General features: G+C 37.5%; 1 protein-coding gene across 2 annotated transcripts in view; it reads left to right on the forward strand.

The window, feature by feature from the left end:
• Window positions 1-14,572, forward strand: part of Prip (aquaporin prip) — a 30,206-nt gene that overhangs the window by 11,969 nt on the left and 3,665 nt on the right. For both annotated transcript variants that reach the window (XM_074088379.1, XM_074088388.1), the window contains exons 2-6: window positions 7,335-7,433; window positions 7,669-7,790; window positions 8,838-9,107; window positions 13,174-13,338; window positions 14,133-14,261. In XM_074088379.1, the coding sequence (XP_073944480.1) occupies window positions 7,346-7,433; window positions 7,669-7,790; window positions 8,838-9,107; window positions 13,174-13,338; window positions 14,133-14,261 (774 nt within the window). In that variant the 5' untranslated portion in view covers window positions 7,335-7,345. The remainder of the gene's footprint in view (window positions 1-7,334; window positions 7,434-7,668; window positions 7,791-8,837; window positions 9,108-13,173; window positions 13,339-14,132; window positions 14,262-14,572) is intronic.

The following is a 14,572-nucleotide window of genomic DNA, read 5'->3' on the forward strand; positions in this document are numbered from 1 at the left end:
AGTAAACATACCTATATAGTTTTCACCGGATAGTGGGTGTACCTACTTAACAACTACCTATGTAACATACTACATAGTTTTCAGGTCTAAGTGCTTACTTAGTAAATTAGAGTGGTTAAATTAGTAGCAGTGACACAATATATATTTGCAAGAAAACGTCGCGTCTCCCCGAGGGAAGAAGACTATTACCTCGTTGCTAACTTGCCATGTGTCTAGTTTCCTAGATCTATCAAGCGAATCATCATAACGCTCTACTCGTATTTAAAGTGGACCAATTTCTTTCGTCCGCATATTATTTTAAAAGATGTAAACATCGCATTCATGTTCTTTATCCCCTCAGAGTACAGAAAATATACTTCATTTTTTTTTTCACTCCCAAGAGATCCTATACAAGAAAAACCAGTCTACTATTATCATACTATTATGGACTTGATTGATTGAGGTATGATTCTTTATCTCTGACTAATTTACCTAACTAGGTAGGTAAATGGAAACTGGAGGCGAATCAATTACGTTTATTTTCCATTCATTTTCAATTATTGCATGTCGTAAGCCAAGCTGTGATTGCATCGCTCGTATTATATCCGGTGCATGTCATAAGTTAGTTCTTCACGACCCCGCATTGTATATAAACTGTAATGAATAATTAATAGTTAATTCTCGCTACAGCAGCGGGTAATGATTGCATGCAGGTAAAGGCCGCTGGCACTGCGCATCTGTCAATTATGGAGTCACGAAGGCTGACTGTAATACGTTTAGTCAATAGTTTGTCCTAAGGGACGAATTATGAATCAAGGATTCGTCGCCACTTAATCCCCTCGTGAGCCTGCAGCGAACGTCGCTTGCGTCACTTGTGATAACGCAGTATAGTGCCGCTGTTACACAGGTTATTGATTATTATTATCGTTATCAATAAAAAACACAAATAACCAGGCGTGACACCAGCTAAAAAATACTTAAAATAAACTTTTTCTTGAAACAGACGCAGTGTGATTGATATCAAACGATAAGATACAATTGTAGGTACACACTACCATACTGCCCTCCGAAGCTAAAAGGCGCTAATTAAAAATAAACAATTTTGAGTTTTTAATCTATTATTGTTAGCTTAAGACATTCTGCATCACATGGTTTTAATAACGACAAAGCGATTTTTTGAGATAGGTAGCGCCTTTTAGCTTAGAAGGGCAGCATAGTTAAGTTAACCAGTTCAACTCTTTGTATACCTACATGTAAAACATTGCAAATACCTGCTCTTTAGTTAAGAAATACACACGACAACTAAAAACATGAATACAATCCTTTCTTAGCGGATGCCTACGTCATAACATCTACCTGCATGCCAAATTTCAGCTCGATCCGTCCAGTGGTTTGGGCTGTGCGTTGATAGATCACTATGTCAGTCAGTCACCTTTGATTTTTATATATTTAGACTAGAGAACAATGGAGTGTGTGTAAAATACTTACATTTTGCTGGAGAGTTTAGAGCTCGAGCAATTTTTTGTTTTTAGGGCCCATTTACAATGCATGCACTTCACTCTCAGAAATGTACCTACTTATCAACGACGACTTTCTAGGGTTTTGAAATTACATACGTACTTAGCTCTACATTTCGTGCAAATCAAGTTTCATGTCAGAATGTCTTGGATTATAATGTTTATAACACTATTTTTAAACCACATCTTGTCTTACAGCTAAATCCATTGAATTTTTAGAACAATTTTATAACTTTGAACTGTTTTAACCTTGTAAAACATTTACCAGCCCCAGCAGTAGCCTATTTTGGATCAGGTTGCTGAGAGACATAAATAAACAAGCTATAAGCATAAGTCCTAATAGTTACTGCCTACCTACGCCCATAACATTACGCGATCTCGCAGACGATCATAAAGTTATTAAATGATACAATTGTTGGCACGTTGTCACTGAATATTTGTGCATTACGAGCTGCCCAAGGCTTGCAGAGGCGTCAACAGACGCGTTCCGTACACAAATCATAAAGTTTGTTATAGTTCAGATTTGTAGTTATGCGTGCGGTTTTCAAACTAGTAGGTACTCGTAGGTACTTTTTTAAATACTCTCGCCCCGGTTTCACTGTTCTGACCTGCTGGTCTGTTCTGGCTGCATGGTGCTCCATGTGGCCCATATTACGTGCCATGTTATTCCTACTAATATTATACTACTAATATGAATGTGAAAGTTTGTGAGTGAGTGAGAATGTTTGTTATTTCTTCACGCTGAAACGGCACAACGGATTTGGATGAAATTTGGCGAAAAGTTAGTTTATAATCTGGTTTAAAACATAAGATACTTCTTATTCTAATTTTCCCACGGGATAGGGATAAAATATGTAAATAACAACCGCTGGGCTTAGAGTCATGATATTTGGTATGTAGATAGCTGGACGTCTGGAATAATACATAGGCTACTTTTTATCCCGATGTTCCCACGGGATAGGGATAAAATCTCGAACTAATAACTGCTGGGCTTAGAGTCATGAAATTTTGCAAGTAAATAACAGAACAGAACCGCATATCACGATCGCGTGTCATCGTCAATACCCGAAGTATGCTTCTAAAATCCGAAGGTTTTTTTAAGAGCTCACGGAGTGTATTACACTTTAACGTAGATACTTATAGTTTCTTATAGTTTCTCTAAGTACGTATAAAAAATATAATTTGAAAGCTTGCCTCATATTAGTTTTGTTTTTTGGGCTTTTTTTCCTGACCAAACTGGTATGTGCACTGGAGCGTAGGGACCTCATGTTCGAGTCAAACAAGTTATGATACAGATCTTTGACTTGCCCGCTGGAGGAGGGAACATTTTCGGCAATATTATAACAGCTCATACAAAGAGTAATCAAGAGCGCATTGACATCTAATTCGTAGTAAATGTTATACTTATTACCATAATGTGAAAAGCGTGAAAAGTATCAGGAAATCAAATGTCCTGATGTTCCACAGATTCAATGATAGACTGGCCAACGAAAGCTGTCCCAGACAAACCGCGGCAAATTAAAAAAATGAGGCTAACAACACTTGCTGTACACTGATTAAACGATGTTGATACTTAGATATTTATTTAAATTTTCCAGATATTAAATTATACTCGAGACTTCAAGCTGCATCAACATTCATTATAGTAATGTGTGAAAATTGATGATGCTCTTTAGTAGTCCCTTGGTAAATTTTATTACCTTTGTCAGTGCCCATTTACGTACAGTCCAGACGCATTAATTTTAGGACCATTTTGAACAGATTGGCATGGAATATATCTTCTAACATTTTAATTCTAACAAAATTAATAAATAATAATTAATTAATAATTATTTAACTCGAATTGTTTATTTTAATTTTAGTTGACATTGTTGGTATACTTTAATTTTCTCTTAAACTATTATACTAATAATTATAATTCTAACATAATCTTATAAAATTTTCCATTCTGAGGATGGGAGGTTGAATTAAACAAAAAATAATTCATTTATTTCTTAAAGCAGAAATATCAAAATTATCTAAGCCGGGTAAGAATGACAATTGGTCAATTTTGACAGTCTCAAAAATTATACCAGATTAAACTTTCGTAAAAAAATACTTGGACAGCTTTCGCTGGCCTTAGTTTACTACTTGACTTAAAACATAGTGATTAACTATATACTTACTCTTTGATTTGACCAAGCGGCAAAAAATCTGGCCCTCAAATGTATGTAAATGTAATAGGTAAATGTATAAATATAATAGGTAATTTTGTATGTAGTGGGCCAGTTTGTGTCGCTGAGTATATTTTCCTATTATGTATTTTATTAGGTACAAGCCAAGCACGGTATGCGGGTTAATCAACCCTAGAAGACAAAAGACGTTGAAGTACATAAATAGTTACCGACTCTACCAAAATTAGAAAAATAATACGGACGAATGCGAAGCTTTTCGACTGGAAATACGAGTACTTATAGTAGGTAGTAGCTGAATTGACCTTTCAATTTTGTATTTCTGCTCTGTGGTCAAAAGAGTACCTATACCTAACCTACGTAATGTATGGAGGAATGTTTAGAAGTAAACGTATATTACAATACAAACTTCGTAACGTGCGTATCATTTTGATGTTCTCAAGCGAATTATATTCAGCACACGGTACATGTATACGCAAATGTATTTTAAATACAGGCTCATGCTTGTAATACTGTGTAATCAAGGAATTTCCAATGAAAGTACAAATGCATAATTTGCAACACTCTAGATATCTGAGCATATGGAATTTACAAGAAATAAAATTTCGTAGATTACCTGCAAAAAGGTAGTAGTAAAACGAAACTTGCAACTGTTGAAATGTAATTGTTTATTGTAATCAACTTCTGGGAGGTCATGAACTAAGTAATACGGTTAAAATGGTTTAGATGTAGAAACCATGTGGTGGAATAAAATACGAGTATACTTACCAATGCTTTTTAGGCATATTACGTAAAGGGTTAGTAAGGCCCGAGATGGTAAACCGATATTATGCTTTTGTACCTACTTTATTAATAGTAATTAGATTTTTACAAACGATATTCGACCGCTCTAACAATAATATAGTTGAACAATTATAGTAATACCAGAGAACTCCCGTCATGTATAAAACGATTTGTTTTTTTTTTTTCCTAGAAATGGAAATGCTTTCAATTAGGTCCCATTCTCACCAGGCTATCTTAGGGAAATCAAGGGAAATAATCAGATATTGTAGCGACACCTATGTCACAATACACATAACTAGGTTGTAACGTATATGTGCCTATGTGATTTGAGTGTACCTATTTAGTACTCGTAGTAACTCGTGCATTTGTTCTTGAACACCACAAATGGGCACTGGAAATACTCGTACGTCTGCATCGGATAAAATAATTTTTGTAATCGTAACAAGCAGTTGACATTAAGCTATTGTAATTGAATTAGTTACTTACGCTTAAATACATATACAGTCGAATTGACCTCCTCCTTCTTTAAATCAGGTAAAAATAGAAAAAAAAACTTAAATTTAATCAACTCAAAAAACTCCAGCCGGCTCATGCAGACACGGACTTCAACTGGTAAAAGATTATTTTCATGATTTCTTGAAGTCGGGTCAATTTTTGTGAAGACTCAAGTATGTAGTTAGGTAGGTAATTAGTTATATATAGTGTTTTGAGAATAATCTTAAGTTATCTTTTATCTTTGTTACTAAGATTATATGGAAAGATACAATGAACTTATGGCCACAAAAGTAAAAAGTCTTGAATGCATAAACAAAGTTTACTTAAGTCATATCTACCTAAAAATAGATTCTTACATATGCCGCACTTAGGACGCTCAAATTTACTAGAAAAAGAACGCACGAAGAAAAGTGCTTAAGTGAGTCTGTGTTTACATATAATATACGTAAAGGTACAGTAATAACTTTGCTTATAAAATCCATTTGAACATGACGGAGACACCGCGGGAGTGGGCAGGGTGACTTTCTACTCTAATATTTGTTTGTGAACAGTCCTTGAACTTCCCAACTAATGTCCCTGCATGCCATCATTCCCCATCGTTAACACGATGTTATCGACATATAATACATCTAATCGTCATACTTTAAGCCAGTACGATATTTTTTGGGCCGTCAAACACCCGAGGTCAGCCGACATTGTGGGCCATTACTGTTTCTAGACTACCCCTGCGTTACCTACATGATTAGGTACCTATCTACTGTATGTTCTGTATTTGATTTGATTATTTATTCAAATCGTTTGTACCTAAGTAGCAGCGGTGTGGCACCGTGACGTGACAACCGCTTACCCGCGGGTTTGCCTAATTTTTTTACGTGACATCAATCATTTGATGACAAGTAGGTACCTATGGCAAAGAAAGGTTAATGTTAAATGCAGCATATGAGACATACTTAACTCATGTTACTCTCTATCTTCGGGTTGCCTAACTAATATCCATTACTCCACACTACTGCTACTGCTAATTAGTAGTAGTGTCTATTAATCACTATCTACTCAGAGATCACTTATTTTTTTGTTCAGAAACAGATTTCTATACAGTATGCAAATCGCACATTGTGTACCAGGCGAACAATATAAATGACTTCCAAATAACATAATACCAATCTTTAAAAGCATAACTTAATCAGTCCCTGAATGTAAAGGAACATTTTCATTGTATAAGTAATATCCAAAAATGCAAATAAACTGTAAGGAACTCCTTTATCAATGTTTTCGTAAAACATTAGCGTCTTCACACTATGTAAGTATATTTAAGTCAAGAACAAACACTGCTACCGATACCCCAGTATAGGCACGTAACTTTTCTGCAAAGCGGCGAAGGTAACTGGTAGGTTAGATGCTGCGGGCAGCACAAACTTATTATGCATATTAGTATTGTATATGGTTTGTGCTGCTTGTCAGGTATTGCTTTTATCTTCAATGTGTAGTTAACTTTTATGGCGAGACCTAGGGCTGCGGTCATGGCTAACTACACACATACCTACTTAAGTACCCGCAAAGGATGAGTTCAGCTGCTGCCTTAATGAATTCACTTTTTTTTTAGTTATAAATATGAATTTTATCACATTATTTTAGTTTTCATTTATAAAACAGAAGAGCTGTGTTACTTCTTGATATAATGCCGTATTTTAAACAGATATGATTTTAGTGACCCATGAAATTATACCTACCTACCTGTAGATAGCGCTCTCTATGTAATTATTGACATACCGGAAGAGATAACCAACTGCAACGTCTAATTAATATTAAGCTCAGTAAACATAACTCTATAGTAACGATAACGGAAGTAAATTTTCCAAATTTCCCGTTAATGGCGTGATACCCCGACCAGAGCCCGGTCGCCGCGGGACGCGAACGACGCGACATTCGGACCGTGAAATGCACTAATTAGAATAATTCATGTCCGGTTTCAGCTACACATAGCAATTCGTCTATTTAGGCTCTCATTACACTTGACGGATAAATTATCGCCGAGTCACCGATGCTCTTTGTTAACAACATAACGGTTGCCGCCAACGTATTCACTGAATAATGGTTATCGTCGGAACAAACGAATTTTATCTGATTTAGTAAACTAGCGGACTATGTCGCAATCCCCGTAGGGTAATAAAGGGGCGTTGAGATTCCATGTTATCTATGTAAATGATCATAACAATTAACGCGTTTCCTGGAACCGTGAAGAGTGCGTGAGCCCACGAATCGAATATGTACGTACCCACCCATTATTAGAGCTCATAATTATGTAGGTACCTAGGTGTGACTTTATTAAAGATGTGCGACAATATGGGTGATAAAAATGTAGGTATAAACTAATTGTTATTTTTTACAGTATAAGCAGCCATGGGTGAGTTGGGAACGAAACTCGGTTTGGACGAGCTGGCGGGTGGAGCGGCGAGTATCAGCAGAGCCTTCCTTGCTGAGTTTATAGGTGGGACAAAATATATTTACAGCAAATTATACTATTTCATTTCATTTATTAATCTTGAAATACGTTTTAATTATCTTGTACTAAAGTACTTCCTTCCTATACAGCTCTTGTTAGTATGTTTAAATATGTAAAGTATATTAATGTCTATAATGTTACATCACATGTAGAGATTTTTGTATATTTGATCATCCCTAGGCAGCATTAGTTCTTAAATACTATAAAATTTTTTTTTAAGGAAACCTTCTTCTGAATCTGTTTGGATGCGGCGCATGCGTGAACATCGCGAATTCCAACGCTGCGCCTGACATCGTGCTCATCGCCCTCGCCTTCGGTCTCTCTGTCTTTGCCATCGTTTCCGTATGTTTTTCATTCTTTATTTCTATTTAACAATGTTACCATTTTGACAGTGGCAAAACTGATGGTTCTCTGTGACTGTGAATTGACTGTGTCACTGTTCGCTCACGGTCGCTAGGTCTAGGTTAAAAGACGTACTTGATAGTATCTCGCCTATTTTTGCCTGCTTGATATCTGACGCATTCATTGGTTACTTAGAAATCACACCCATAAAATCAAAAAAATCTAATCCTATCTAAAAAGATTGGACCTTTACGACGTTTTATCTTCCGCTGACTCATATTTTTGGAAATATTGACCAAAAATAAAAGTGGTTAAAAACCCGTGGTTCTGACTAACCACATCGGTCGTCCATGACGCAAGATCCGAATAAATTAATTCCTACTTTATATTCATACATACTAAGAACACATATCCTGACATCGTTTCCGTTTTAACTAAAAGTAACACATGTTTAATTTCTTATCAAAACATATTATTTGACATTATAAATCATACCTAAATAACTATATTATAATAAAATAATATGCGGTACCAAACCAACGGCTGACATCGATATTCATTAGTGACACAAAGATCCAAAACAGCTGATAGAGATATCGTTTAGGTACTCTCTAAACGTTAGCCTGACTACTCTGTACATTACTGTTTTTTCGAGCTTACGTATTTAGTAGGTATGTAATTGTTTTTTAGTCTGTAAATGTCCTATACCTACATGACAGTATTTTAGTACTAATTTCTAACTTACGCAAAACTTTAGAGTAGATATAACATCACCATCAAGCGATCTTTCTTACACCATACGTGCAAAGTGCAAAATATGGAATAAATAGACTGGTGGCTCGGGTGTTCCCAACATGCTACGACATGAATACCTTTAAAAGGCGAGTGTGCCTTTTCGGGCAAGGCCGGCAACGCGCCAGCAGTCCTAATGGACACCTACGGTATGGTATGGATCATACTGGCGGCAGTAATAACCTACCACCAAGTTAAACGCTGCCGATTTGTCGGCTTTAGTGTAAAAAAGTTAATAAAATGGTGATGTCCCAGGCGATAGGACACGTGTCAGGCGGTCACGTCAACCCAGCGGTGACGGCAGGGCTCGCGGCGGCGGGCCGCGTGAAGCCCGCGCGCGCGGTGCTGTACGTGATCGCGCAGTGCGCGGGCGCCACCGCGGGCTCGGGGCTGCTCAAGGCGCTGACGCCGGACCGCGCCGCCGGCAAGCTCGGCGTCACCGCGCTCGGCACCGACGTCACCCCGCTACAGGGCTTCGGCATCGAGTTCTTCCTCGGCTTCGTTCTCGTCTTCGTCGTTTGTGGGGTAAGCGCAATACTTATCTTGCTTAACTATTTGCTGAATTGCCGCACACAATAGCTACCATAGCTATGTCACTGCCACTAACTTGAAAGCACAACCAATTAAAATACGAAAATTACTTTAAAAAAAATTAAATAAGTACGAGTATCATAGGAAAATTTAAACCTATTGACCTCTAGTCTAAAACTAGGAAAAGCTTTTAGTATGGATACTAGGCAATGGGTAAACCAATACCTAGACAAGACAAATACACACTAGTCACTAACTAGTCAGGTTCTCTAACCAATTGGCTTTGGCTATCCATTGTCATCTAAGTATATTAATAATATCTAGTTAGTCCATGACGCCCTGAAAGGGCACTCAATAATTATAACTATGTTTAGAAAAAAAGGAATTAAAACGAATTTATTGTAGTTCACATATTCGTCAATGTTGATAATAAAATGTAGAGCGGTTAAACGCTTTTCATATTTTACGTCAAGGCGCGAAGCGCCTCAACTGAACAGAATAGGAGCTCCGCGAAGCGGAGCTCCGTCAACCCTGTCACGTTCATACATAGGATATTCGATACTCTGTACTTCGATATTTTGGACTTCGATATTTATATCTTTCGATGTCACTTTTGTAGATAAATATATTTTCGATATATTGGACGTAGATTATCTAACCATTCGACAATATAAACTTTCGTTATTTTAGCTTTTAATCTTTACCGTTTATACTCATCTTACGCAGACAAAGAAGTTAGTTTAAATAAAATAAAATCAATCGTATGTTTTGTTTTTAATTAAGCATGTCTAGCCGTGACTCACATAAAATATGTAGGTAGGTACATGTATCTCGAGTAATTATTTCAATAAAATCAATGTTACAAATTAAATTTATTTGAATACCTACGTGTATTTGGTCAGGGCTACGGCACCATGCATGCAACCCATGCCTGTAACGAGTATTTACTTATTAGATACAACTTTAAAAAATCACGACATAAATTCCTTGGCTAATGAAATCGTTAGAGCGGTTTCCAAAATCCCCAATATAAGTAAATAAATATACAAGAACTACCTACTAATATAAAGATATTTAGATACAATTTATTATAAATACATTTTGACCTGTATTTTTTTTCGTTTTTCGCTTATTTATCGTCTGTAAGTAACTGAGAACATGTCGGATTTTAAGATTAACAAAAAACATTTGTTTCAAATAATATTTCGATACATACAATTAAGTAAGTTCATTAATACATATCAATTGTCATTAGAATGAATACCATGATTAGAGAACATGCATAAATATTCCTATTCCATTGATTTTTCAGCTAATTTGTATAAAAATAACGACGGTTCAATGACAAAACATTATCTGGCTGCAGGTAATTATTCAATGTCACCTGAGTTCTCGCGCCTGCGGGGTTTGTCTGTTGAAATAAGCACCTATCGATATTATAATAACTTCTACGTCAATTCATAAGCATTCAATAGCTAGTCATCCCACTGATCACTGATACTTATTCAACTCAGTTTTACATTTAGTTACGTTACATGAGTATGATAAAAAAAATATGCGGTGGCTGGTATAGGTTTTTTGCTGCATTATGTATAACTTAATGATGGATATTAGCATATTATTTTGGTAGATGAGTCATCAATATAAATCTTTCGAGTTGATGTATGGGTGTTAAAGACTACGTAATGCTAGTCGCTTTCCACAGTATATTCTAAAGTAGGAATTGTTCTATAATTTACACTAATTAGGTATACTAAGGCCCTTAAAACTACTTGCTGAAGGTCTACAAACGTTCCTACGAGCAAAGAAAAGGACGGATGGAATAAAGTACAGTCAGTAACAAACTTAAAACCATTCAGGACAACAACAGTGTTAATGCGACAAAACAAGAAAGTGATTCGGGACTTTAAACCAGACTATACTTACTCAGTATAGACGCTCCCGAAGGCGAAGTAGATATATGTAGAGTTTATAAACGAAGACCGTAATAAAACATCAGACAGCCTCATTTTACTTAGTATGCCGTCGCGTGATTATCTACAATATTTGTCGCTTGTAGCTCACAAAAGAAACAGGCTAAAGAATGGACCTCACAATGATCGATAAGTAACATCCGTCTAAAAAATAAGGCTCCATTAGTTTATGTAGTTATTCATGTCGGCGGCCGATCGTAAAATTCGCCAGAACGAATTGCCTAGTGACATTTAGGCAGATCGTGAAATTCCTAGGCATATCATGAAACGCCGCCTCATCGGTTCTGGCACTCTGCCAGCCGCTGCCGCGGTACGCTCGCTTCGCTCGCTCGGCTCGTGCGTTGTGGTCAGAATTCATACTAACCACTCCTCACTTCGCTCGTCGTACCTAAATTTTTCTTTTACGAATGCGTTGCTCTAATCGATCTGCCGTATTGTTTCTGAGGCACATCGTGATATGCCTGGCCAACTTTTAGGCATATCATTGAAATGGCACCGTTTCATGATATGCCTAGGAATTTCGTGATCTGGCGGATTTTACGATTGGCCACCGACATTCATAAGTATAAATTTCCTGCCAGCGGAACAGCGTTGAATTTGAATTTCGTAGGTATCTTAGATTGGTAAGGTATCAGCTGAAATTGATTTTCCTATTAAAACATGTCGGTATTGGTAGTTACCCAAACCCAAGCAGCAGTCACAGTTCTTGGTATTTATTCAAATGCTGAACTAATTCATATACCTAAATAATTATACAGTAGTCCGTGACCTCAATTTAGCAGTCAGATACTTTGTTCGCTGAATCACGAGATTAAGTTACTTCTACTGTCCATCGATACGAGTACATGGTAATGGAGTAGCAGAGCCATTAGTCATATAATACGTGCAAAAACCTCAGAGATATGGAATCGATTACTTCTACTTAATCAATACCGTTATCCATTATAGGTAGTAAACAAGTAACCTTAACTAACTGATTATAATATAAAGTGAGCGAGAATTATGCCTAGACGATTATTGTTCTATGTAATGTATGTATTTGTGATTTTTAAACTTTTGTAAGTTAACCTTAGCAATTAATTAAGTGTTATGTGATTTAATAGGTGAATATTGTATAAAGGCTTGCTCAGCTTAGAGTGACTTATGTCACAGAATAAGTACCTGTAGTATAAAGCCTTAGCTCTGCTCTGAGTTAGATATTTAAACATAATATATACATTACATAAGTAAGTACGTTGTTAAATATTAAGGTGCAGAAAAAGGACGCAAATTGATGGCAAATTGCGCTGTTTGATATACGAGTAAAGTAGGAGCAACAAACTACCGCTATAATTATAGTACATTGTGCATTTAGGGGCGTAAGAAGGGGATTACTAACGAGAGCCCATTAGAAAAAAAATGCAAAAATTAAACAAACACTTCACAGCTCAGCAAAAGCCAGACGCTAAGAAAACAACTGAATAAAATATGGCTACCCGCCAATACAGGGGGCTACTACAAAATTCGAAAATCGAAGTTCGTATCGTACCGTCCCTTTCACTCTCGTATTAAATAATATTAGCGTCAGGAAAACGATATGAACTTCGATTTTCGAATTTCGTGGTAGCCCCCCTGATTGTCACTTTTTTCGAGTCGTCTACCATAGATAAAACTAAGAACCGTTTTTAGTTTAGAATTCGAATGGTCTTACGGCCAAATTATTCCAACATGCTAAAAAAATATTTACTAAATTTATTGCAAAACATTTTGATATAAATTTAAAATATAAAAATAACGAAGTTTCATGAAGCGTGTCAAATTTTTAAAGATGTAAATAAAACGTTGGCTGACTTGAAACCTCTTTAGTCTGAAAAGACGTACCTACTAACTTTTTAAAACTAAAGTCATAACTCCCTTGGAGAGGAAAACTATACGTAAATCCATAATTCCCGCGGGAACAATTGAGGCCATTGTCTTTTAGTATACAGGCATGGAATAACGTAATTGGCGAGCAAGTGTGATGAAAAATAATTTTATGTACTAGTTGAAAAGCCTTTATACAGAACCGTCAAGACTCTACCTACATTAATTTAACGGTTTTAACTCAGGTCTGCGACCCGAACAAGCCGGACAGCAAGGCGACGGCGCCGCTGGCCATCGGGCTGACGGTGACGCTGGGCCACCTCCTCGCCGTGGACTATACCGGCTCCGCCATGAACCCCGCCCGCTCCTTCGGCTCGGCGCTCGTAGCGAGCGACTGGCTCAACCACTGGGTAAGTGGCTGTAACACACTCATATTTTCGCGTTGCGTGGCCAATTACCCGAGTGTTTCAACCGCCTCAGTTTTTTGGTCACATTTTTTACAAATTGGCTGTTGATTTTGATGTAATTTTCGATTATTTGCTAGAGCTCCTGTATTTCTACCAGATAACTAAAAAACTGTATCAGAATATTCGGCCAGTTTTACAAAAAAGTGTCCAGGAAAGTGAGGCGGTTGGAACGCTCGCCCGCGTGCCTTTCATCATGTTGAAGGCCGACGAGAGCACACCCTGGACACTCTTTATACCAGTTGAAAGTTATTATTCTTTGACTCGAGCATAAAAAATTGACACGCTTCCGAGAGCGAATAGAAGCCACGGTACGCAGCCGTATTCGGTTCGTTTCGTGGTGTCTCGACGAGTGTGTAGGTACAGCCATCCCAAAATTGCTGTAGGCACGTAAAACGTCTATTGAAATGAAGGTATCTACTTACATTCTGCAATAAGATAAAAATGTAAAATGTTTAGGATCCATTAAAGTTTCACAGTTAATTGACGTCTTTAGGCGTAATTTTTTTTTTACTTCTATTAGGACAATATAGCCCTCCGAGTCCTCCAGGAAATCATAAACTGTGTTCTAAATCACATTGGCCTCTTCTCAGCCTCTTTAGAGTGCTTGTCAGTCGGCGCTCAATCAAAGTTTTTCATCGCTTATAGTTTGGCGAATTCCGGATCTGCCTGGATACAACACCTCATACGAGTATATGGATATTGTGGGATGCTGAGGACTATACACACGTTGTTTTCAGGTGTACTGGGCCGGGCCCGTGGCCGGGGGCGTCGCGGGCGCCCTGCTCTACGTGCACGGCTTCTCCGCGCCGCCGACCGACGCCGTCGCGCCGCCGCGGTACCGCCCCGTCGCCGCCGACGACAAAGAGGTATGCTTCATACCTAAAAGAAGCCCCTGTATTATACTTACTTCCACAGAAACAGACACTGCAGAACAAACTACGGCCTAACCAATTCCTTTAAAAAAATATAATCGCATATACTCACGTAGCACCGCAACAACTCGGTTGCCTAAATTTTCACCACTTGCCCACATCTCCACACCTGCTGTACAATAAAGAGTAATTGTATTGTATCTCTCAATTTGCCCTTTAACTCGCTGCTTTAAGTTAGTCGTTTTTTGCTCCGAGTTGACTACGGAAAATGTTCACTCCACGCCACTGATAGGTACCAAATAAAT

This window comes from Choristoneura fumiferana, chromosome Z (genome assembly GCF_025370935.1).
Source record: "Choristoneura fumiferana chromosome Z, NRCan_CFum_1, whole genome shotgun sequence".
Lineage (NCBI taxonomy): Eukaryota > Metazoa > Arthropoda > Insecta > Lepidoptera > Tortricidae > Choristoneura > Choristoneura fumiferana.